This window comes from Pleurodeles waltl, chromosome 8, assembly GCF_031143425.1.
Source record: "Pleurodeles waltl isolate 20211129_DDA chromosome 8, aPleWal1.hap1.20221129, whole genome shotgun sequence".
In the NCBI taxonomy this organism is placed as follows: domain Eukaryota; kingdom Metazoa; phylum Chordata; class Amphibia; order Caudata; family Salamandridae; genus Pleurodeles; species Pleurodeles waltl.
Window position 1 is genome coordinate 1198909153 of NC_090447.1, and position 26061 is coordinate 1198935213.

The 26061-nt window shown below is 47.8% G+C and overlaps 1 protein-coding gene across 1 annotated transcript in view; it reads right to left on the reverse strand.

The window, feature by feature from the left end:
- The window catches only part of COG6 (component of oligomeric golgi complex 6), a 521976-nt gene that overhangs the window by 60571 nt on the left and 435344 nt on the right, over positions 1–26061 (reverse strand). Inside the window, exon 18 of the mRNA XM_069205482.1 lies at positions 751–830. Coding sequence (XP_069061583.1) covers positions 751–830 — 80 coding nt within the window. The remainder of the gene's footprint in view (positions 1–750; positions 831–26061) is intronic.

Below are 26061 nucleotides of genomic sequence, written 5' to 3' on the forward strand. Positions count from 1 at the left end.
CTGCTTGACAGGACATCATGGCGTGCCTCAAACAAATTAAACTTACAACCCCTTATCCAGGTCACCTAATGTTTCATCATTTATATGGAAGTGCAAGATAGCCAATATCATGCCTACAGCTGGCCCAAGGTAGGCAGCCTAACGTTCTTGTGAATACGGTCCTTTTATAACTGCATCTTAGTCCCTTAGATTTCTGAAAAATTGGATACTCCCCTCCATTAGATGCCCCTCCAGACCATTAGGGACCTTCTCCTCCCCTTTTTCGTATCAAAACGTCAGGGCATAGGTAAATTCTTTCTCACTCTTACCATTTTGGATAGGCTGTTGGCGACTTGATTCAGAATCCTTCTGCCCCATTGTGACTGCCTAAGTTAAAGCCCCAAGATCTGTAAAACAAGTGCCGACAGAACTCTACATAATATTTACCACTTATATGTTCCAAGGCCGGAAAGCACTTTACTATCAGACGAAAGCAAGAGGGTAAGCCCACTGCTACCTATAGCACTGAACAAATCAGACTCTACATCCCTGTGCTCCATTGTAGATTGAACTCTGACCTTTTAAAAGAGAAAGTCAACAATCCACTGTTGTAATGTTAACTGGCTAATGAAGCATGCAAATCTGTTTTCTTTCACTCCATTTTACAGGTAATCAAATGGCATTGTGCTGACTCTGAAGGAGAATGCATAACAGCGTAAGTGTTGTAAAGTATCGTGTCACATTTGGAACTTAAAAAACTCCAATGCTTACTTGACAGTGGGGCTTAGCAGGAAATTCAGTTGCGCCATTAGCAGGTTGTCAGGAGCAGACAGATAACGATCAAATTGGACCTACAAGAAGAAAACATACTTTATGAGACCAGCCATAATTTTAAGTCTCCTTTAATTATAATTCTTGCTCATCTCTTGAGCTACGTTTATATACACATCTACAACACATATTTTCCATCATGATTAGATAAATGTCTTGCCACAGATTCAGCCATTTAATTTGCGAAATATCTCAGAGTCCCTTTTCCCTCAGACAGGAAAATATATCACACTGCCAAATATGAAGTCAAACTCCTACTTTTTTAATCTAGCAGGACACGAGACTAAGAGAGGGCCACTGTAGAGGGGTGCGGCAACACAGTCAGCTAAGCACCACATTACATGTGTTATACACCATCAATGCAAGAATCACAATGTCAAAAAAATTCACTACTCCAGTAATTCATCAGCAAATATTTAATTAAAACTCAAATTACCCACCCTAATTCACAGACCAGAGGACATCTCATTCAAAAATAACAGTAGAGATAACCCGAAGCATAGGTTGCGTTTTAGAGAATCCATGGAGCTCACACAATAACATATATCGCAAAGTTATATGCTCAACTAATTTGGCCTTGATGTTGTCAGTACTCTTGTGATTCCTGGCATGGGTAACATTAATAATATGAAAACAATGAAGAACAAAACAAGCAGTAAAAATAGACATGAAGCAAGAAACTGGATAACAAAAATCACAGTATGTTTCTTTGTATGATATATAAAAACAAAAACAATAAAGTATTAACAATTAGGTACTCCATCATAGATACTGACATCTTAGAGCAGGAAAGTGGGAGACTTTGAGAAAATAAATTAGAGGAAATTGATTTTCCCCACTGATTTCTACTGAAGCAGAGGAAATGTCAGGCGGGAGACAGCTAAAATAAAGCCACTTTTGGTTCAAAAAATCGGGAGTCTCCTGCTTACAATGGCTCTATTGGCATATACCCTCCCATCCATCAGGGTAGTAGTGGACATTAACCCCTTTGCTGCCAGGGCTTTCCCCCCTCAGCTGGCAGGCCTTTTTTTGGCTATTTGGGGCAGTTCGCGCTTAGGCTCTGTTGGAAATGGCCCTTTTTGCATGGTTATCCCCAAACTTTTTGCCTTCTTCCTCCTATTTTGCAGGTCTGTTTTTGCTGGCTTATTGTCTCTGCGCACTTTACCACTGCTAATCAGTGCTAAAGTGCAACTGCTCCCTATAGAAATTGTACTGTTGATTGATTTATCCATGAGTGGCATATCTGATTTACTGGTAAGTTCCTAGTAAAGTGCACTAGAGGGGCCCAGGGCCTGTAAATCAAATGCTACTAGTGGGCCTGTAGCACTGGTTGTGCCGCCCACATAAGTAGCTCTGTAATCATGTCTCAGACCTGCCACTGCAGTGTCTGTGTGTGTATTTTTACACTGTAAATTCGACTTGGCAAGTGTACCCACTTGACAGGCCTAAACCTTCCCTTTTCTTACATGTAAGGCACCCCTAAGGTAGGCCCTAGGTAGCCCCAAGGGCAGGGTGCAGTGTATGGCCAAGGTAGGACATATAGTAATGTGTTTTATATGTCCTGACAGTGAAATGTTGCTAAATTCGTTTTTCACTGTTGCAAGGCCTGTCCCTCTCATAGGTTAACATGGGGGCTACCTTTAAATCTGATTAAAGTGTAGATTCCCTTTGGGAGCGGATGGACATGTGGAGTTTGGGGTCTCTGAGCTCACAATTTAAAAATACATCTTTTAGTAAAGTTGATTTTAAAATTGTGTGTTTGAAAATGCCACTTTTAGAAAGTAGGCATTTTCTTGCTTAATCCATTCTGTGACTGCCTGTTTGTGGATTCCCTGTCTGGGTCAGTTTGACAGTTGGGCTGTTCACACCTCTCCTCTAGACAATGACACAAAGAGGGCTGGGGTGTAGCCTGCATATCTTGATTAGCCATCTGTGCTGGAGGGGAGGAGTGGTCACTCACACCTGAAAGGACTGTGCCTGCCCTCACACAAAGCCGTCTCCGACCCCCTGGTGAGTGTCTGGGGCCTGGCCTGGACAAGGAAGGATCTTGCAAACACTTGAGACTTTGCTTCGAAGTTTGCAAACTTCAAAGGCAGAACTGGGTATAAGAAGCAGACCCAAAACCCCAGACTTTTAGAATCTTTCGAGAATCAAGAGGAACCTCTGCCCAGGAGAACAGCTGAAGAGCTGAAGGAGGAGTACTGTCCCTTTGATGTGTTGCTTTGCTGGACTTGCCTGCAGTTGCTGCTTCTGCCTGAAAAAAGTGCAAAGGGTGAACTTTGCTGTGTGTCCTGCTTGAGAAAATTCTCCAAGGGCTTGGAGTAGAGCTTGCCTCCTGTTGGAAGTCTCAGGGACACCAAAGACTTCAGTTTCCTCAACCTGCAGCACTGGGAACTGTGTGTTTTGAGAAACCACTGCAACGCCGCCAACGACCTGTGGTCGCCTTTCCACACCGCAGCCTGGGCATCCCCGACGACGACACTCCTGCTGACACCGGCGCCGCTGCCTGTACCGTGGCCTGTGGACACTGCTCGTGAGGTACACAAAGCACCGTCCCATCCTGCACCGCAGCCTCGGTCCACCAACGCCAGCACCATCGACTCCTGTGTAGTCCCCAGGCATCCTGCCTGCACCGTGGCCTGTGGACACCTCTCGTGAGGGGCAAGAAACACCGTCCCGTCCCGCTGGCTTGGGCTTACCGACGACAGCGCTTCAGCAACGACTATACCACTGCCTGCACCTTGACCTGTGGACACCGCACGTCGCACCGCCCCGTTTCACACCGCAGCCCTGGTCTCACCGACGCCGCTGGATGCCGTCACCGAGCCGCTGCCTGCACCGTGACCTGTGGGCACCGCACGTCGCATCGTCCCACTTCGCACCGCAGCCCTGACGCCATCCACGCCGGCGCACCTGACTTCATCAGCCTGGAGTTCGATCTGCAACGCGTGTGACCTCAAGGGCCCGACGACTCCTGCACCGACTCCGGACCAGACACCGCGACGTCAGTGACGCCGCCCTCCAGAGCTCACCGCGAGGATCACGACGCCCTGCAAATTCAAGGTACTGTTTACGGGTCTTCCTGACACCGTAGCTGGCCCGCAATGCAGCGGCCAGCCTGAACTGTTGGTTTTGTTGATCACGACGCCGTGATAGCCCCAGGTGGAGCTATCGACTTCAAGGAACTGTAGTTTTGAGTAAATCTTGCATAATTCATATTTTTCTTACTGTATGTTGGTTTCTTATCGTATTTGGTCTTGTTTTATATAGATAAATATTGGCCTATTTTTCTAAAACTCGTGTGGTGTCCTTTTGTAGTGTTTTCACATATTACTGTGTGTTATGTGCAAACGCTTCACACATTGCTTCTGAGATAAGCCTGGCTGCTCATGCCAAGCTACCAAGGGGGTGAGCAGGGGTTATCTGAGCGGGTATCTCCGTTATCCTGACTAGAGTGAGGGTCCCTACTTGGACAGGGTGCAAACCAACTGCCACCTAGAGATCCATTTCTAACATGCTCTCATAATGTTTTGTCCACATAAGCTACCCACGTCAAATCTGCGTCCATTTTTTCACACATTCGAGGGATTCTAGAGGTACCCAGACTTTGTGAATTTCCATGGAGGACACTTAAGAAATCAGCCAAAATACAGCTAACATTTCGTTTAAAAAAAAAAAGAAAATGGAAAAAAGGGCTGAAGAAAAAGGCTTGTGGGTTTTTCTCTGAAAATGGCATCAACAAAGGGTTTTCGGTGCTAGAATCACCATCTTCCCCGCTTTCAGGAACAGGCAGACTCGAATCAGAAAACCACATTTTTAAACACAATTTTGGCATTTTACTGGGACATACCAATTTTCACAATTTGTTGTGCTTTCAGCCTCCTTCCAGTTGAAAGAAATGCGTGTGAAACCAACACTGGATCCCTGACAGCTAAACATTTCTAAAAAGTAGTAGACATAATTCTGAATTCAGCAAGGGGTCATTTGTGTAGACCCTACAAGGCTTGGCTACAGAAAATAACATCCGAAATAAAAGAATATTGAAATTGAGGTGAAAAAAACAGCCATTTCTCTCCACGTTTTACTCTCTAACCTTTCCCTGCAATGTCAGATTTTCGAAAGCAATATACCGTTACGTCTGCTGGACTCTTCTGGTTGCGGGGATATATAGGGCTTGTACGTTCATCACGAACTCTAGGTTCCTAGGGCCAATAAAGGAGCTGCACATTGCAATGGGTTTTCATTGTATACCGGGTATACAGCAATTAATTTGGTGAAATATAAAGAGTGAAAAAATAGGTATCAAGGAAACCTTTGTATTTCCAAAATGGGCACAAGATAAGGTGTTGAGAAGCAGTGGTTATTTGCAGATCTCTGAATTCTGGGGTCCCCATACTAGCATGTGAATTACAGGGCATTTCTCAAATAGAAGTCTTTTTTACACATTGTCTTACATTTGGAAGGAAAAGATGTAGAGAAAGAAAAAGGGCAATAACACTTGTTCTGCTATTCTGTGTTCCCCCAAGTATCACGGTAAAAATGGTACCTCACTTGTGTGGGTAGGCCTAATACCCGTGACAGGAAACACAACATGGACAAATCACATTTTTACATTGAAATCTGGCGTGTTTTTTGGAAAGTGCCTAGCTATGGATTTTGGCCTCTAGCTCAGCCGACACCTAGGAAAACTTACGAAACCTGTGCATTTTTCAAAACTAGACACCTAGGGGAATCCAGGATGGGGTGACTTGTTGGGCTCTCACCTGGTTCTGTTACCCAAAATCCTTTGCAAACCTCAACATTTGGCCAAAAAAAAAAACACTTTTCCCTCACATTTCGTGATAGAAAGTTCTGGAATTTGAGAGGAGCCACAAATGTCCTTCCACCCAGCATTCCCTCAAGTCTTCCGATACAAATGGTCCCTCACTTGTGTGGGTAGGCCTAGTGGCCGCTACAGGAAATGCCCCAAAACACGATGTGGACACATCACATTTTCCCAAAGAAAACTGACCTGTTTTTTGCAAAGTGCCTAGCTGTGGATTGTGGCCTCTAGCTCAGGGAAACCTAGCAAACCTACATATTTTTGAAAATTAGACACCTAGGGGAATTGAGAATGGGGTGACTTGTGGGGCTCTCACCAGGTTCTGTTACCCAGAATCCTTAGCAAACTTCAAAATTTGGCAAAAAAGAACAAGTTACTTACCTTCAGTAACGAATTGTCTGGTAGAGACTCTACCTAGCTGCAGAATCCTTACCTTAGAATTCCCTGGCATCAGCTTCGAATCCGGAATTTTTCTGCTGAGCAGTACCCTGCGCACGCCGCTGGGTGGCGTCGTTCACATCTGCGTGCGTTGTCTGGCTCCGTGTGGCGTTGTCAGCATCGTTGGAGCTGTGTGTGACGTCAAGGTTGTCAATATAGACGTCACCTTGGCACGTGTTCATTAGTTCTTTTCCCACAACTTTCCATGCCAGAAGCGCAGGGTCATGGAAGAACCAACGCCATTTAGTTTTTTCACTTGATTGTTTGAAGAAAAAGACATGCCCTTAAGAAAGGCCAAAAATACCAAAACATATATATGGAAAATGTCACTTACCCAGTGTACATCTGTTCGTGGCATGTTGCGCTGCAGATTCACATGCTGTGCACTGTTCCTGCCATCTAGTGTTGGGCTCGGAGTGTTACAAGTTGTTTTTCTTCGAATAAGTCTTTTCAAGTCACGGGACCGAGTGACTCCTCCCTTTCGGCTCCATTGCGCATGGGCATTGACTCCATCTTAGATTGTTTTCCCCCCATAGGGTGAGGTAGGAGTGTTAGAATGAGGATACTAAAGATGTCCATGCAATAAAATAGATATGTATGTACATAGTTTGTGTTAAAGGAATGTTTATTTACATATATACAATTTTAATGAAACTTAAACGGCTACAGGCTCCCGGGGAGGTGGGAGGGCGCATGTGAATCTTCAGCGCAACATGCCACGAACAGATGTACACTGGGTAAGTGACATTTTCCAGTAGCTGCAGATACACATGCTGTGCATTGACTACAAAGCAGTGATCCTCCCCAAAGCGGTGGTCAGCCTGTAGGAGTTGAAATAGTTTGAAATAATGTTCTTAGTACAGCCTGTCCTACTGTGGCTTGTTGTGTTGCTAACACATCTACACAGTAATGCTTGGCAAACGTATAAGGTGTAGACCAAGTGGATGCCTTACAAATCTCTGTCATTGGTATGTTACCTAGAAAAGCCATTGTTGCTCCTTTCTTTCTAGTGGAGTGAGCCTTTGGTGTAATGGGTAACTCTCTTTTAGCTTTAAGGTAACAGGTTTGTATGCATTTGAATATCCATCTGGTTGGATATAGGGATACCAGCATGGGGCTTTTGGAAAGCAACGAACAATTGTTTAGTTTTTCGAAATGATTTTGTTCTGTCTATGTAATACATTAGTGCTCTCTTTATGTCTAATGTATGCAGTGCTCTTTCTGCTACTGATTCTGGTTGTGGAAAGAAGACTGGGAGTTCTACAGTTTGGTTTAGATGAAACGGTGAAATGACTTTGGGGAGAAATTTGGGATTTTTGCGGAGAACCACTTTATGTTTTTGTACTTGTATAAAACGTTCTTCGATAGTGAATGCCTGTATTTCGCTAACTCTCCGTAGTGAAGTGATGGCTATTAGAAATGCTACCTTCCAAGTCAATAATTGGATGCATGGGTTCAAAAAGTGGGCCCATGAGTCGTGTAAGTACAATATTAAGATTCCACGAGGGTACTGGTGGGGTTCTTGGAGGTATAATCCTTTTTAGTCCTTCCATAAAGGCTTTAATAACTGGGATTCTAAAAAGTGACTTTGCATGTTTAATCTTCAGGTAAGCAGAGATTGCAGTGAGATGAATTGTGATAGAAGAAAAAGCAAGATTTGCTTTTTGTAGGTGTAGTAAGTAACTCACAATGTTTTGTATGGAAGCATATAATGGCGTGATTTGGTTTGCTTGGCAGTAGAAAACAAACCTTCTCCATTTATTAGCATAACAATGCCTTGTTGTCGGTTTTCTTGCTTGTTTAATGACTTCCATACACTCATTTGAAATGTTTAGGTAGCCAAATTCTAGGACTTCAGGAGCCAGATTGCTAGGGTGAGCGATGCTGGATTGGGGTGTCTGATCTGTTGTTTGTGTTGTGTTAACAGGTCTGGTCTGTTTGGGAGTTTGATGTGGGGTACTACTGAGAAGTCCAACAGTGTGGTGTACAACGGTTGGCGAGCCCACGTTGGTGCTATGAGTATTAGTTTGAGTTTGTTTTGACTCAATCGTTGACTAGGAAAGGAATGAGTGGGAGAGGGGGAAAAGCGTAAGCAAATATCCCTGACCAATTGATTCATAGAGCATTGCCCTTGGACTGAGGGTGTGGGTACCTGGATGCGAAGTTTTGGCATTTTGCGTTTTGTTTTGTTGCAAACAGACCTATGTCTGGTGTCCCCCAGCGGTAGAAGTAATCCTGTAGCATCTGGGGATGTATTTCCCACTCGTGAGTTTGCTGGTGATCTCGACTGAGATTGTCGGCTAACTGATTGTGAATGCCTGGTATATATTGCGCTATCAGACGAATGTTGTTGTGAATTGCCCAATGCCAAACCTTTTGTGCTAGGAGGCATAGTTGTGACGAATGTACCCCCCCTGTTTGTTTAAATAGTACATTGTTGTCATATTGTCTGTTTTGACAAGAATGTGTTTGTGGACTAGAAGGGGTTGAAAAGCTTTTCGTGCTAGGGAGACCGCTAGTAATTCTAAGTGATTTATGTGTAGTTGTTTTTGTTGATTGTCCCATTGACCTTGTACATTGTGATTGTTGAGGTGTTCTCCCCACCCAACCATGGAAGCGTCTGTTGTAATAGTGGCGTGAGGAACTGGGTCTTGAAATGGCTGCCCTTTGTTTAAATTTACAGGGTTCCACCATTGAAGCGAAGAATGTGTTTGGCGGTCTATCAACACTAGATCCTGAAGTTGCCCCTGTGCCTGCGTCCATTGTTTTGCTAGGCACTGTTGTAAGGGCTGCATGTGTAGCCGTGCGTTTGGGACAATAGCGATGCATGAGGACATCATGCCTAGTAGTTTCATGACAAACCTGACTGTGTACTGGTGATTTGGTTGTATGCCTGACACCATAGTTTGAAACGATTGAACTCTTTGTGGGTTTGGAGTGGCAATTGCTCTTTGTGTGTTGAATGTGCCTCCTAAGTATTGTTGTATTTGGGATGGTTGCAAGTGAGATTTTTGGTAATTTATAGAAAACCCTAGTTTGTGTAGGGTATCTATTACATATTGCGTGTGACTCTGACACCGGTGTTGAGTGTTGGCTTTTTTTAGCCAATCGTAGAGATATGGGAATACGTGCATGTGATGTCTCCTTATATGAGCTGCTACTACAGCGAGACATTTTGTAAATACTCTGGGCGCTGTTGTTATCCCGAAGGGCAATACTTTGAATTGGTAATGTTTGCCCTGTATGACAAATCTGAGGTATTTCCTGTGAGATGGATGGATGGGTATGTGGAAATACGCATCTTTTAAATCCAGTGTTGCCATGTATTCTCCCTGTTTTAGCAAGGGAACTACATCTTGTAGTGTGACCATGTGGAAATGTTCTGATTTGATGAAGAGGTTTAATGTCCTGAGATCTAAAATTGGTCTTAGTGTTTTGTCTTTTTTGGGAATAAGGAAATATAGGGAGTAAACCCCTGTTCCTTTTTGATGGTGAGGTATTAGTTCTATGGCTTGTTTTGTTAATAGTGCTTGTACCTCTATTTGTAGCAGGTCCAGATGTTGTGCCAACAGTTTGTGCGTTCTTGGGTGAACATCTGGAGGGAAATGTGTGAACTCTATGCAGTAACCATGTTGGATAATTGATAGAACCCATGTGTCCGTAGTTATGTCTGACCAATATTTGTGGTATTTTGTTAATCTCCCCCCTACCGGTGATGTGTGTTGGGGAAGTGTGACATTGAAGTCACTGTTTGTTACCGGGAGTCTGCTTGGTAGGCTGAAATTTTCCCCTTGCTCTTGGGAATTGTCCCCTGAATGAACCACGAAACCCCTCTCTGGTATTGTGACTGGTAGGTGGGTTTTGTTTGAGAGGTGGATGCCTCTGAGGGTTGCTGTCTAAACCCTCCCCTAAATTGTGGCATCCTAAATGTCCCCCTGTGCTGGGAAGAGTAGAGTGCGCCCATGGCTTTGGCTGTGTCTGTGTAATTCTTCATTTTTTCAATGGCGGTGTCCGCCTCCGGCCCAAATAGTTGCTGATGGTTAAACGGCATGTTTAACACGCCTGCTGTATTTCAGGTTTGAAACCTGAACTTCATAGCCAGGCATGCCTCCTGATGGTGACTGTCGTGTTTACAGTTCTTGCTGCGGTATCGGCTGAGTCCAGTGTCGAACAGATCTGGTTGTTGGAGATGGCTTGTCCTTCCTCAACCACCTGTTGAGCCCGTTTCTGATATTCTTTCGGTAGATGCTGAATTATATTATTCATTTCATCCCAATGCGCTCGGTCGTAAAGGGCAAGGAGGGCCTGCGAATTGGCGATACGCCATTGGTTGGCAGCTTGCGACGCCACTCTCCTCCCCGCTGCGGCGAATTTGCGGATTTTTTTATCAGGAGGTGGTGCATCTCCTGATGATTGCGAGTTTGCCCGCTTTCTTGCGGCTCCCACTACTACAGAGTCCGGAGGGAGCTGCTGTGTAATGAACACAGGGTCCGACGGGGTGGTTTATATTTTTTCTCCACCCGCGGTGTGATGGCCCTTCCCTTGACCGGCTCTTGAAAGACTTGTCGTGCATGCTTAAGCATGCCTGGTAGCATTGGCAGGCTTTGATATGACGCATGCGTGGACGCCGGGGTATTGAAAAGGAAATCATCCTCCAATGGTTCTGAGTGCATAGTGACATTATGGAATGTCGCAGCCCTGGCTAGTACTTGTGTATAGGAGGTGCTATCCTCTGGAGGAGATGGCTTTGAGGGGTAGCACTCAGGACTGTTGTCTGAAACCAGTGGGTCGTAGAGGTCCCAGGGATCTACATCGTCCTGTGTTTGCAAAGTAGGTGTGGGTGACTGTGCAGTTGGCGTGCCACATGGCGACCTTGTCCTTTGTGGCGAATGTGGTGGCGATATTTCGGTGAGAAATGTGGAGTTGGTGACCTTTCTCTAGCCACCTTTGCTCTTGGTTGATCAGTTTCAGTCTCTGCCTGTGTGTGAATAGCCAATTTCCTTTTAAATTTGAGAGGAGGGATAGTTTGAAATGTTCCAGAATCCTTCTGGATCTGTAATCTTGGTTAACTTTGATCAAACTCCTCCACATGCAGCTCCTGCTCAAACCTGTGCCTCTCTTTATGTTGTTTGGAGAGCCCATGTTCTTCTGTGTAAGAAGTCTTTTTCGGCTCCGAAGCCGGCTTCCTCTGCACCGAAATACCCATGGTCACGGTTGGCCTCGGCTCCGAAAGGCTCTTTCGAGGCTTAGTGGTTTCGACCAGTTGATGTCGACTTTTTTCTACGCCGGTTTCTCAACTCGAGTCGGAAGACTTCGGCACTATTTTGGCCTTTTTCGGTGCCGAAGATGTTACTTGGTCACCGCTTTTCTTGTGGGTCGAGCCATGGCCTTCAGGCAGTGGCATCCCCGAGGCCTTCTGCTTTTTTGGCTGACTTTGGGGTTGGGTCGGGGCAGGCGTACTCACTTTTTGACCCGCTGTCGGCGGTCGGTCTCCGTCGGAGTCGTCCGATTCCGATCCCTGGATAGAGATAGCCATCTCTTCCACTTCGACGTCGAGGTGTTGCATCGATTTCGATGCCATCTGTAAGCGCCTTGCCGGCCAATCTCTCAAGGTATTTTTCGACCGAAAGGCATTGCAGGCCTTGCAGGTATCCTCCCTGTGCTCCGGTGACAGACACAGATTACAGATCCGATGCTGGTCTATATAAGGATACTTGGCGTGGCACGTCGGACAGAAACGGAAGGGGGTCCGGTCCATGAGGCTTTGACGACGGGTGTGGTCGGGCCGACCATGCCTCGGCTGGGCGCGGAAGCCCCGAAGTGCCGCCGAAGCGGTTGTCTCGTCGGTGCCGATGTATCTATAGGAAACCGGTCCTGAACGCAACAATACCAATGGGTTTTCGATGATTGTAATACTTTCCCGATTCGAATCACGGAGCGAAGAGGAACACGTCCGAACCCGATGGCGGAAAGAAAACAATCCAAGATGGAGTCGATGCCCATGCTCAATGGAGCCGAAAGGGAGGAGTCACTCGGTCCCGTGACTCGAAAAGACTTCTTCGAAGAAAAACAACTTGTAACACTCCGAGTCCAACACTAGATGGCAGGAACAGTGCACAGCATGTGTATCTGCAGCTACAGCTACACATGCCATCGAACATATATATATATATGTATCCGCAGAGCCGGGAGGCTTCAGTGGGTGTAAGGAATCTGCAGCTAGATAGATTCTCTACCAGATAATTTGTTACCAAAGGTAACTTGTTCATCTGATAGAGACTTCTATCTGTAGATTCCTTACCTTAGAATAGATACCCAAGCTATAACTCCTGGTGATGGGTCTGGAGGATATATTTCAAAACAGGAAGTCCTGCAGGACCAAGCGGGCAAAATGCCCCTCTCTCCTCACCTGGCTATCCAGGCAGTAGTGTCTTGCAAACGTGTGCAATAGAAGCCCACGTTGCCGCTTGGCAGATGTCAATTACCGGCACGCCATGAGCTAACGCAGTGGTAGCAGCTTTTCCTCTGGTAGAGTGAGCCCTCAGACCCTCTGGAGGCTGCTTCTTGGCCAAAGCGTAGCACATCTTTATACAGAGAACAGCCCAGCGTGATATGAACCGTTTCTACACTGCCCAACCCTGTTTTGCACCAACGTACCCCACAAAGAGTTGGTTGTCCACTTGGAACTCTTTTGTGTGGTCAAGGTAGAACGATAACACTCTTTTTGGGTCCAGCCAATGGAGACGCTCCTCTTCCTTAAAGGAATGCGGTGGCGCAAAGAAGGTGGGCAAGGTGATATTTTGACCCAGATGGAAAGGGATCACCACCTTGGGGAGGAAAGAGGCACGAGTTCTGAGGACCACATTATCGGGATGTATCGTGAGATACAGCAATTTCGATGATAAAGCCTGCAGCTCACTCACTCTCCTGGTAGATGTAATTGCCATCCAAAAGGCTGTTTTGATAGTGAGCAGCCAGAGAGGACAATTATGTAAGGGCTCAAAAGGAGCACACATTAGGAAAGTAAGAACAAGATTAACATCCCACTGGGGCATGACAAAAGGCACAGGTGGAAACAGATGCACAAGCCCTTTTAAAAATCTTTGTACAATGGGAAACTTGAACAAAGATGGTTGGTCAGGCAGGCGTAGAAAAGCCGATACGGCAGCAAGATAGCCCTTAAAAGTCCCTAAGGAGGAACCCTGTTGGGCGAGAGATAGAATAAACAAGAGGATATTAGATAGAGAAGAAGAAGGAGGATCAATAAACCTTTCTGTACAATATGAAACAAAACGTTTCCACCGGCAGGCGTAAATGGAATTAGTAGAAGGACGCCTGGCTGCCAGAATGACATCACAAACTTCAGAAGGGAAGTTATAAACCATCAACTGTCGCCGCTCAACCTCCACGCATGAAGCCGTAAAGTTGACAGGTTCGGGTAAAGAACCTTCCCCTGCTGCTGCGACAGAAGGTCCTCCCGAAGAGGCAACCTGATTGGAGGACTGATGGTCATTTTGAGAAGCTCTGGATACCAGACTCTCCGTGCCCAATCTGGAGTCACTAGGATTAATTGGGCCCGGTCGTTCTTGATTTTCTTGAGAACTCTGGGCAGAGGTGGTATGGGCGGAAAGGCGTACGGGAGGCCTGAACTCCACTCACGACGAAAAGCGTCACCACTGCTGAAAGAGTCCTTGTGCTACCTACGGGTGGAGATACCATTTGTGATCCGCTAAGCATCGACGGCTGAGTTCGTCCGCCCTGGCATTTAGAGAACCTGCCAGGTGTTGAACCATCAGGGTTATGCCCTGCTGTTCCAGCCACGTCCAGAGACACAGAGCCTCTTGACAAAGGGTCCACAACCCCACACCGCCCTGCTTGTTGCAGTACCACATTGCGGTGGTGTTGTCAGTGAACACCTGCACTGCCTTCCCTTTCACAATAGGAAGAAATGCCTTTAATGCTAGTCGGATCGCCCGAAGCTCCAACAAGTTGATATGGAGCCCGGATTCCGCCGGAGACCAGAGACCCCTGATCTCCACCTCTCCCAGATGGCCGTCCCATCCCAGAAGTGATGCATCTGTCACTAATGTGAGATCTGGTTGGGGAAGGGAGAGGAGTCTGCCTTTGATCCAATTGCAGTTCACTAACCACCACTGCAGATCCTTTGCAGTCCCCTCCGAGATCTGAACCACGCTGGTAAGATTTCCCTGATGCTGTGCCCATTGGAACTTCAGGTCCCACTGCAGAGCCCTCATATGCCATCTGGCATGTCTGAATAATAGGATGCAGGAAGCCATGAGTCCCAACAGCCTCAGAGTCTGTCTCACCAAAATCCAGGATAGAGGCCGAAACATCGGTATCATAACCTGAATATCCTGGACTCGCTGCTCAGGAGGATAGGCCTGATACTCACTGTGTCCAGAACAGCTCCGATAAAATTGAGCTTCTCAGAGGGAGTCAGGTGTGACTTTGCCACATTGACAGTGAACCCCAGCGAATGCAGGAGGTCCGTCATCGTCTGGAGATGGGCGACGAGAGCCTGGAGCGTGGGAGCCTTCAACAGACAATCATCGAGGTAGGGGAAGACTGAAATCCCTGACCTGCGCGGATAAGCTGCTACCACGGCCATCAACTTTGTGAACACCCGAGGGGCACTGGTGAGACCGAAAGGGAGCAGGGTAAATTGAAAGTGCCCGTGGCCCACCTTGAACCGCAGGTAACGCCTGTGGGCGGGCAGGATGGTGACATGAAAATACGCATCCTGCAAGTCCAACGCTACCATCCAGTCTCCTTGGTCTAGGGCAGACGAGACCTGAGCAAGAGTGAGCATCTTGGATTTCTCCTTCTTGAGGAAGAGATTAACGCCCCTTAAATCCAGGATAGGGCGAGGGCCCTTGTTCTATTTGGGAATCAGAAAGTAGTGGGAATAACAACCACTGCCTACTTCTGACATTGGGACCTTTTCTATGGCTCCCTTGGCCAAGAGAGCCGTAACTTTGTCCTTGGAGCAAAACCAAATGGTCCTCCATCAACCGTTCTTTTGTCAGAGGGATAGAGAGAGGAAAAGACTGGAAGGTGAGGGAATAGCCCTTCCGTATGATCTGCAAGACCAATTAGTCCGTTTTGATGGAAAGCCAGTGAGGGAGATGAAACTGAATCCTCCCTCCAACTGGACGGACATGGTCCTACAGAACCACACTAGGAGGGCTTGGGCCCAGTGGAGGGGGGCTGTGTGGTGGCCGACCGCTGGCCAGACCCTCTGGGTCTGATGGTACCACGACCACATCCTCTACCAGGATGATGTGAAGCCTGAGGATGGTGGCTAAGTTGTGGCTGGCGTGTTACTGTGCCCCTTCTGAAGCCTCGAAAGGGGCGGAAGACAGACTGCGGTTAAGCTGGCGTTGAGAGGCCCAAGGATCTGGCCGTAGCTCGAGAATCCTTAAACCTCTCAAGCTCGGAGTCTGCCTTCTCACCAAAAAGGCGAGAGCCATCAAAGGGCATGTCCATCAAACTCGACTGGACATCCCCTGAAAAGCCAGTAGAACGTAGCCAGGCGTGACGACGTAGGGCCACTGTCGATGCAATCGCTCTACCCAGCGAGTCGGTCGTGTCCAATCCACACCTGATAGAAAACTTGGCTGCATCTCTCCCATCCTTGACAGCCTGGGTGAGGGTGTCCCGTATGCCCTCCGGGACCTGGGGCAGCACCTGTGCCACCATATCCCATAAAGTATGGGAAAAACTGCCCAATAGGCAAGAGGTGTTTACTGACCTCAATGCCAGGCTGGAGGAAGAAAACATTTTCTTTCCAAGTTGATCCAGCCTCATGGATTCCCTATCCCGTGGAGCGGAAGAGAAGGCACCATAGGATGTAGAGGCTTGGACCACCAGGCTCTCCGGGGAGGGGTGTTGAGTAAGAAAACTAGGGTCGCTTGGAGCAGATCTATGGTGGCGGCTGACCGTCCTATTCACAGGAGCCCCTGTGCTGGGTTTGGACCCAGAAAAAAGTCTGTTAGGGCCTCATTGAAGGGCAACATCGGCTCTGATGTAGTCACCCCCGGCTGGAGCACCTGTCAGGAGATTCGTCCTGACTGGCACCATGGGCAAGTCTAGGTCCAGGACCTCAGCAGCCCTACGCACCACCATAGCATAAGAAGCTCCCTCCTCTGTAGCCACATTAGGAGGAAAGAACATACCAGTATCTGGAGATGTGTCCAGTCCACTGGCCTCCCCTAGATCCTCGTACCAGTCCTGTTCATGTTCCAGGTCGTACTCTAAAGGGTCCTCAGACCCCTCCCACTCCTCTCCTATGCTTGGCTGTTCAGAATATGGCTCAGGCAATGATCCGGGAAGAACTGGCGCTGTCGAAGTCGGCGTTGTACGACGTCGCTCCGGATCATCTAGAATGAGGATGGGGTTGCCACCGGTGGCTGTGGAAGCGTCGGCATCGGACCCGGCACCGGAGGAGGTCGACTGTGAGGGACCGGTGCCAGTCCAGATCCGGTATTGGATCCTGGGGTCCCCAACGGTGCCGAGGCCAAAGCCGTTGATGGCGAACCCGATGGGGCCCCTGCTGACCATGCCTCGTAAAATTCCTTTATTTGAGCGGGGGTCGCTCCGGTCCCCGGAAAAGGGGGAAGACGCGGAGTCGACCCTAGCGATGGCTCTGCTGAACCGCACTCGGAATGTCGACGTTCCCTAGACGCCTTGTCTGCCAACGGGCGTGGCAAAGTCGAAGTCCGCTTGGACTTCTTCTTCTTCTTGTGCCTCTTACCTGAGCGATCAGATGACCGCAATGCGAGGAAGAGGACTTGGGGCACGAGGAGCGGTGCTGCGACCTTCTCCTATTGCGGGACCGTGACCTTCTCGAAGTCGTGCCAACCGAAGATGGCTGTCGGACCGCAAGACGTTTGAGGGATCTCTCCCACAAGGCCTTCGCAGCCATGGCCCGACAGTCGGAACACAAAGTGGAGTCGTGATCCTTTTCTAAGCACCAGAGACACACTCGGTGCGGATCCGTAACCGACATGGTGCGATGACATGCACCACATGGTTTGAATCCAGTCTTTCTAGAAGCCATGCTTCAAACAATCAAGAAAAAACCTCGACGTCCGTCAAAGAAAAGGGTAGCTCTTATCCAGATCTGCGCTTAACCGTCGTGAAAGGAAAATTACTAACCTACGCGCGCGAAGTGGCTTCTATACAGACAACCATGACGTCACAGACGGCTCCAACGACGCTGACGACGCCAAGCGGAGCCGGACGACCACACGGATTCGAACTACGCCACCCAAAGGTGCGCGGGGTACTGCTCAGATTCCAGATTCAAAGCTGATGCCAGAGAATTCTAAGGTAAGGAATCTGCAGCTAGAAGTCTCTATTAGATACCTCTTTTTTCTCACATTTTGGTGACAGGAAGTTCTGGCATCTGAGAGGAGCCACAAATTTCCTTCCACTCAGCATTCCCCCAAGTCTCCCGATAAAAATGGTACCTCACTTGTGTGGGTAGGCATAGTGCCCTCAACAGAAAATGCCCCAAAACACAATGTGGACACATCACATTTTTAAAAAAAATTCTGCCATCTAGAGGGCTTTCGGCCACCTGGGGAGTGGTTCAGGGATAATAGTCCCATCTGAACACCGGTGGGCAGAACAACTTTGTCCCCATTTATTTGAGGTGAGTGTATGCCAATACCCCCCCCACTCTTTTTTTGAAAAAAAAAAACCTTCCCTGATCTCTGGTGGAATTTCTGCCCCCCCCTTGTGGGCAGATGGGCTTACAAAAATAGGCCGATCTGCCCCCAAGGGGGGGCAGAAATGGCCAACAGTAATGTGCTCCCATTGTGAGCGACTCTTGCCGAAGGGGCAGCCCCCCAAACAAAACACACACACACCACTCCTGGTGCCTAAGTGGTTTCTTCCCCCTTGGGGGCAGACGGGCCTAATAGAAATAGGCCGATCTGCCCCCAAGAGGGGCAGAAATGACCTAAAATAAATTTGCCCCCCCAGGGGAGTGAAATTGTCGCAAATAAAAATCCTTGGTGTCTAGTTGTTTCTGCCTCCCTTGGGGGCAGACTTACCTAAGAAAAACTGGCCGAACCGCCCCCATCTGGGGCAGAAATGGCCTAAAGGCAATTTGTCTCCCAGGGGAGCGACCCTTGCCTAAGGGGTCGCACCCCACATGAGAAAAAAGTAAACAACCAAAAACAAAAATGATCCCTGGTGTCTAGAGGCTTCTGACCCCCCATACCTCCCGCCGGGGCAGATCGGCTGAAAAACAATAGGCTGATCGCCCCGGGGGGGGGGGGCAGAAAAGGCTCCTGGAGGCTTTTCAGGGGTCTCTGGCCTGTAGAACGTGTCGCTTTTCTTGTGCAGGGTCTTTAAAGGAAGAGATGGGCCGGTAGGGCTGGGGCCGAGTCAGTTGGTGTCTCCTTTTCTTCTCTGCAGGGTTTTCAGCTCAGCAGTCCTTCTCTTCTTGAGCTCGTCAGGAGTCTAAATCTCTTGGTTCAGGGAGCCCCTAAATACAAGATTTAGGGGTGTTTTTAGGGGGAGAGGGCAGTAGCCAATGGCTACTGTCCCTGAGGGTGGCTCAGCCTCCTTGTGCCCACTCCCTTTGGGGAGGGGGGTGCATTCCTATCCCTATTGGTCCTAATCCTCCAAAGCAAGATTGAGGATTCTTCAAGGAGGGGGTCACTTCAGCTCTGGACACCTTAGGGGTTGTCCTGGGTGAGGGGGGACTCCTCCTTGTTTTTCCTAATTATCCCTCTGGATTTGCCGCCAAAAGTGGGGGCTTGTCCGGGGGCGGGCATCTCCACTAGCTGGAGTGCCCTGGGGCACTGTAACACGAGGCCTGAGCCTTTGAGGCTCACCACCAGGTGTTACATATCCTGCAGGGGGAGATGTGAAGCACCTCCACCCAGGTAAGGCTTTGTTTCGGACCACAGAGTGCACAAAGACAGTCACCCCATGTGGTCAGAAACTTGTCTGGAAGTGGCAGGCTGGCACAGACCGGTCAGTCCTACACTACCATGCTGGCTGACATACAGGGGGCATCTCTAAGATGCCCTCTGTGTGCATTTTTCAATAAATCCCACACTGGCATCAGAGAGGGTTTATTGTGCTGAGAGGTTTGATACCAAACTTCCCAGTATTCAGTGTAGCCATTATGGTGCTGTGGAGTTCGTAATGACGAACTCCCAGAACATAAACTGAGTATGGCTACCCTGCACTTACAATATCTAAGAACTGACTTAGACACTGTGGGGGCATATTGCTCATGCAGCTATGCCCTCACCTGTGGTATAGTGCACCCTGCCTTAAGGCTGTAAGGCCTTTTAGAAGGGTGACTTACCCTTGCCAAAGGCAGTGGTTTGTGGGCATGGCACTCTGAGGGGAGTGCCATGCCGACTGTCTTTTCTCCCCACCAGCACACATAAGCTGCAAGGCAGTATGCAGGTACTGAGTGAGGGGTCACTTAGGGTGGCATAATATATGCTGCAGCCCTTAGGGACCTTCCCTGGCCACAGGGCCCTTGGTACCAGGGGTACCTTTTACAAGGGACTTAACTGTGTGCCAGGGCTGTGCTAATTGGCTAAACAAAGGTACAGTTTTAGGGAAAGACAACTGGTGCTGGTGCCTGGTTAGCAGTGTCCCATCACACTTTCAATCAAAGTTGGCATCAACACTAGGCAAAAAGTGTGTGTGGGGGGGGGTAACCATGCCAACAGTGGCATTTTCCTACAGGTGTCCTCACCACCAAAGACTCCAAACACCAGCACAGTGGTCACTTGCCTATACAGCCCAGCTTGTCAACTCACAAATGAGGTATGCTCACCTGGGGGAGAACATTGGAAAAGTGTGTGAACTAGATGGAATAACCTGACTGCAAATCACAAGAGCCACTGTTTCAGCAACTCAAAACATCAGAACAGTGTTCATAGACCTCTGCTTGGCAACCCTCAATGTACATTTGCTCAGCTGGGAGGATACCATTTGTATAGTTTGTGTGGTAGAGAGAGTGACATAACTGCTAAGGCCAGTTTCTGTAACTCCAACCGCCAGCAGTGTCATGTACCCCAATACATCTATTAGTGAACTCTCAAATGTAGTTTACTCACCTGGGGGGAATAGCATTGATCAAGTGTGTGTATTAGAGAGATTGACATGACAGAAGGCGCCGTTTCTGTAACTGCAAACACCAGCCCAGTGTTCTCTTGTACAAAGACCCCTGTTTGTCAAACCCCCAAATGATGTTTACTCACGTGGGAAATGACATTGGTCATGTGTGTGTAGTGGAGAGAGTGACCTGACTGCAACTCCCAGCAAACCCCGTTTCTGTAACTCTAACCACCAGCACAGTGTCACATGCCCCAATACATCTGTTAGTGAACTCTCAAATGAAGTTTACTCACCTGGGGGGATAGCATTGATCAAGTGTGTGTATTAGATAGAGTGACATGACAGCAGGCCTTGTGTCTAACTACAAACACCAGCCCAGTGTTCTCTTGTCCAAAGACCCCTGTGTCTTAACTCTCAAATGAAGTGTACTCATCTGGGAGGATATTTGTATAGTCATGGAAAGTAGAGGGAGGGACCGGAATGGAAAACCCAATAGGCCCTGTGTCTCTAACTCCAACTACGAAATTAGCACTTGCCTAAATCCATCTGTTTAAGAACTCTCAATTGAAGTTTACTCATCTGGTAGGATCCCGTTTGTCAATGTGTGTAAAGAGTGATCTGACTGCAACTCCCAGGAGGCACTGTTTCAGTAACTCCAAACACTAGACCAGTGGTCACTTGTCCAAATATCCTTGCCTGCTAACTCTCAATTGACGTTTACTCACCTGGGAGTGACCAAGATGCAGATCAGGCTCAACCCAGAGATGTGTCTGGCCACTTAGCTCCATCTTGATCAGCTAACCCAAGATGAAACTGTTGAGGACAGGAAGAACACCTTACTCAGTGTGCAAAACAATGATCCCAATGGCCTCAAGATGCATTACCAGAATGGTATTGGAAGCAGACACATTCACAATGTACTGACCACATGAAAACTCCAGTCACATATACAACACTCTCCTGTGTCTGCCTGCATCACAATCAACAAGGGCTTAAAATGGCCAAATACATCTCTTGCCTAGCCACTGCTTTGCCTGCACTGGTAGCAAGATGGCATTCTCAGGCCATCCTCCGAAGTGCTAATGATCTGCACATTTTAGTAGCTGCTTGACTTAGATGGAATTGGCATGCTTCACAAGTGTAAGGTCAATACAACCAAGATCATGGGTACTTGCCACAATAGGATTAACTGCAAAATAACTTTGTACAAGGTCTATGCTTAATGTAACATTAAACAGTTTGAAGTAGATGCCACATTCAGTAACATGATATCTTTCATATCAACAGGTCAAGCTGCCACTGGACACACTGAGCCCACAGAAGAGACTGCCACTACCCCCTTGGATGAAACCCTCAGTGAAGAAGACACTCCTGGACATCTAGACATGGACGATGGTCTGGCCTCTCTGGGCAACTTGGTCAGAAGGCAACAGTGAGTCTCACTGTGGCCACATCAACACCTTCAGCCCAGCTGCCTCAACATCACAGGTAACCATTTACCACCCTCAACCTGTGTATAGAGCATAGTATCTACCATCTTGTGCCCCCCAGTCTTGGATCCTGAGTTGCAGCACAACACTTCAGACAAGGAGGGTCCAGGAACCAGTAGGAGAGGGCACTCTGCGGCAAGGGCACAGGCCCATGGGGTAGGGTGCGTGAGAGGAATGCTGTAGGCCAGTGAGGTGAGGCTACAGGCAAAGCTCCTGGCCAGCACACCATCTGGGCTTGAGGGTCTATCAGGAGTCCCAAGGCGTGATGGGCCAGGTTTTGACCGAACTCTGAGAAATCAAGCAGCTGCAGAAGGACATGCATAGAGACATCTGAGAACAGATGGAGGCCCACAATATCAATATGGCCTCCCTAACAGGGGTAATGAGGGTCATTCATACAGTCCTGAGCAGGGCTTTTATGAACCAATCTTCCCCTTCCTTTGGCTCATCAACGCCAAGCACATCTACTTTGGGACAAGCCACTGGAAGGGAGGCCCTGCCAGTGGAAGAACCTGCCCCAAACACCCCTGCCTTACAGGAGCAAATTCCCCTCACCCACCATGCAAGCGGCGATGTCCGGCAAAGAATCCAGGAGATGCGGAAGGCAAGACACCCACCACTGTCATCAAGTGATATCTTCCTAAAGGAACTCCTTTGTGTGCCACACACTCACTCTGTTGACTGATCCTGAACAACCTACCAGTTCCAATGGGAGAAGTACTCTGGACTTTGGACTCCTAATGTTGTGGCATCTACTCTAATGATTTCATTCACCATGACTGACACCTTCATTTTATAATTTTTCTTCTTTTCTGTCAAAATGTTATTTACTGCATCAGCACTGGAATAAATTCACCCATCACAAACTCATTGTCTGCTTGCTTAATTTCAACATTTTACTATGTAGAGATGTAAGACCATGTGAACCATATGATGAAGACATAGCTTACTTGTGCAAGGAGGTATATGTTACAGGTACACAGTGTCCTGCTCAGGATTACAACCATTACACACAAACACATATGTACGTGTGTGGTCACACCAAACATTTTATTCCAGTATACAGCACATAGACTGTCCATAAATCTCGACCTTTCTGACACATGAATGTGTGAATCATACCGAGTCAAAGTACATGTTTCAGGGTACAGCCCCCAAGACCACGGAAGGGAGGGATCTGTCAGACATTGCCCTGTAGAACGGCAAACGTTAAAGTGGAGGATGTTAGCAGCTTGAGCCTTATCACATACCACACCAAAGTAATCTAACACATAATCGGGGATACAGACAGATGGCAGTACAACAGTCCCTGATCACAGGCACATCATATTCCAATGACCATGAATCTGGTGGAATGACACAAACATATGTCAGTGTTGTGGCACAGACACTGGCCTGCAATGGTGAAACATCTACAGCTACATACAGGTCATACAAGAATGGTGTTTAGCCAATGTGAAGGGTGAATGACTTACTTGCAATCAATGACTACATATTTCATGCCCACATGATGACACACATGTTACAATCGGCCCAATACAGCACACAAAATAAGCCCAAAGTGTACTTCTGACTTTCAACCAAAACACTGTGCAAGCTGCCTTGGCATAGGTCTCATGCACCCCAAATCTGTGACCTACATTACCTGGAATAATCCACATCCACTTTGTATGTCAGAACAACATCAGATACCTACCAATGTCACAACTCTGAAATGCCCTCATGAGGATGTCATGGTGAAAGTACCTGTACAAAGACAAAACAAGGAGTATAGGCTTGAAAACATACCTATTACACAAATCACATATCAACCATGTGGAAATGTAATTAAATTGCAAGGAAACTGGCATAAACAAAGCAACATCATCAAGGTGGGGATTTGTCAAAGTGTAACTCTTCAAGCAGCCTTTGGTTGAATATTGCAGAGTATCAGGTCCCTAGATGTTGCTAAAACACTCTTACAACTACAGTCGTTCAGTGTACAGTCAGTCATTACATCACATGACATACTTACACTCATGAAAAGTAGCTGTTGATGAGATCTTCCCGCAAGTCAGCTCCTTCCTCTTCACTACTGTCATCCTCACGTGGCATTTCAGGATTCTCACCTGGTGGCACTGCCGTCTCTCTCTCCTCTGGGATGTACAGGTTATTCCTTTGCAGTGAGATGTTGTGAAGCATGCAGCATGCCATAGTGATCTGATACACTTTTCCGGGTGAGTAGAGGAGGGCTCCACTAGTCCTGTCCAGACACCTTAATCTGGCCGTCAGGAGCCAAAAAGCTTGCACCACTACCCGCCGTTTTCTTCCATGGGCTTCAATGAAGCGGACTTCTTCTGGAGTAGTTGGATTCCTTAGTGGCATCAACAACAGAGGTTGGTTTGGATAGGCAGAGCCTCCTGTTAAGTAATGCGACGTATGTGCAACAATGAGTCACTCACTTCATGATTGTAGTACCAGACATTGCAAAAACACACAAACAGGACAGATGTGACTTACCAACCAGCCAGGCCCCCTCTGGGTAAAGTTGTGACATCAGCTGGGCTATGGTGCTGTTCTGCATAATGTAGGAATCATGGGCTGAACCGGTATAACAGGAACACACATGTGAAATGTAGCGATCCGCCAAAGAGACAACTTGCATGTTGACGGAATGGAAGTTCTTTCTGTCACGATAAACTTGTCGTTGGCCTGTGGTAGGACCAAGCCCACATGTGTGCCATCAGTGGTCCCCACCACATGTGGGATGTGTGTAAAACCATAAAAGTCAGCTTTCACAAGGGCTAAATCCTCACGTCAGGGAAACCGGATATAGCTGTCAATGTGTTTCAACACTGCTGAGAGGACATCCTACAACTCCAGATTCAACATAGGTTGGGACATACCAGCATATAGGGCCACTGTATGCTGGAATGATCCTGTGGCTAGGAACTGCAACACTGACATGACTTGTACAATGGGTGGTATGCTGGTTGGATAACTAATAGCCGGCATCAACTCTGGCTCCAAATGACGACATGAGGCCACTATTGTTTGCCTATCCAGGCGGGGTGTGCTCCATGGTCTAAAGGTGTGACAGTGTACAGTAGACAGGAGGTTGTCACATCCTCCCTCTCCCTGGGTACCTATGTATGACAAGATATCATTTCTAACATTAGTCAGTGTGTCCACAGCAACATACATGATGCATGTCAATGATATCATGTGACAAGGCATTTCTGACTGGATAGACATGGCAACCAAAACACATCATCGCTGCAAAAAACACAAGGGCTGCAGGTGACCCCCATGGTTTTCAGCATGTGTGTAAAACATATATATATGGACAAAACTCAAAGATGTGCAACACAATTGCCCCTTGAAATGTGACTGTATATTCCAACTGCCAAAATGACCGTCAACGGTGGTGGACTGTTCCTCGCTGTTAAATGACATCTGCGCCCTGCAACATACTACAATGGTGTTTGAGTAGTAGGACCGACATGACAAGACAGATTAAGGATGTTTGTGAGGTCAAAAATCCTTTTTTGCAGGTGTGACACAGTTTCTAAAGCTCAATACAGCATTTCAGGCCACCAAAATGGCGGCTGCCTGACCTACTCCACTGTACAGTGGGAACCGGCTGTGAAGTCCTCATGGCAGTAGGTGGTTGCAATCGCGGTGGACACATAGGCTAACGTTGGTGCCAGTGGCAGTTGCAGGCCAATGGCTGTGTCCGCCGGCAGTGGTGGTGACTGCATATATGGCAAACGTGACCGCCATTTTCTGACCCATAGGTACCCAGTGGCCTGAAGGGTGAGGGTAGTGCCACAGGGGCGATCGAAACATCATCTTCATCATCGGAATCTTCTTCCAAGGGACACTCCCTAGTGGTAGCGGACCCATCGGAGTGTAACTCTGTACCATCTTTATCCGCCGCTCCTTGTTCTAGCATCACCTTCCCTGTTGCTCCCCACCCAGTTGGATATGCCTGCACACCCAAGAGAGTGGGCATCTCCTTTGCCGCAGGCACTTTTGCCCCAGCCTGTTACCCCTGCTGCCTGGAAGGCATTCATGGTGTAATGTCTGGCCTGCAGAGATCTTTTCAGGCTCTGGCCTCCGCACTAATAGCAGCCAGTCACCCCTCACTTTCCACCCCCCTCCACCTCCCTCTTCCCAATCCAAATCCTACATTCCCCTACCTACCCCAAACACACAGACCGAGTCGCACGCACCCACCTCAACTCACAACAGCAGCACACATAGACACAAGCACCATAAAACACACTGGCACACAAGCAAACAGACACCCACACACACAACATCAGTCACCACTTCCCCAGACACCCCCACCATCCCCACCGGCCCACACACAACATCAAACTTACCCACAGGCACCACCAC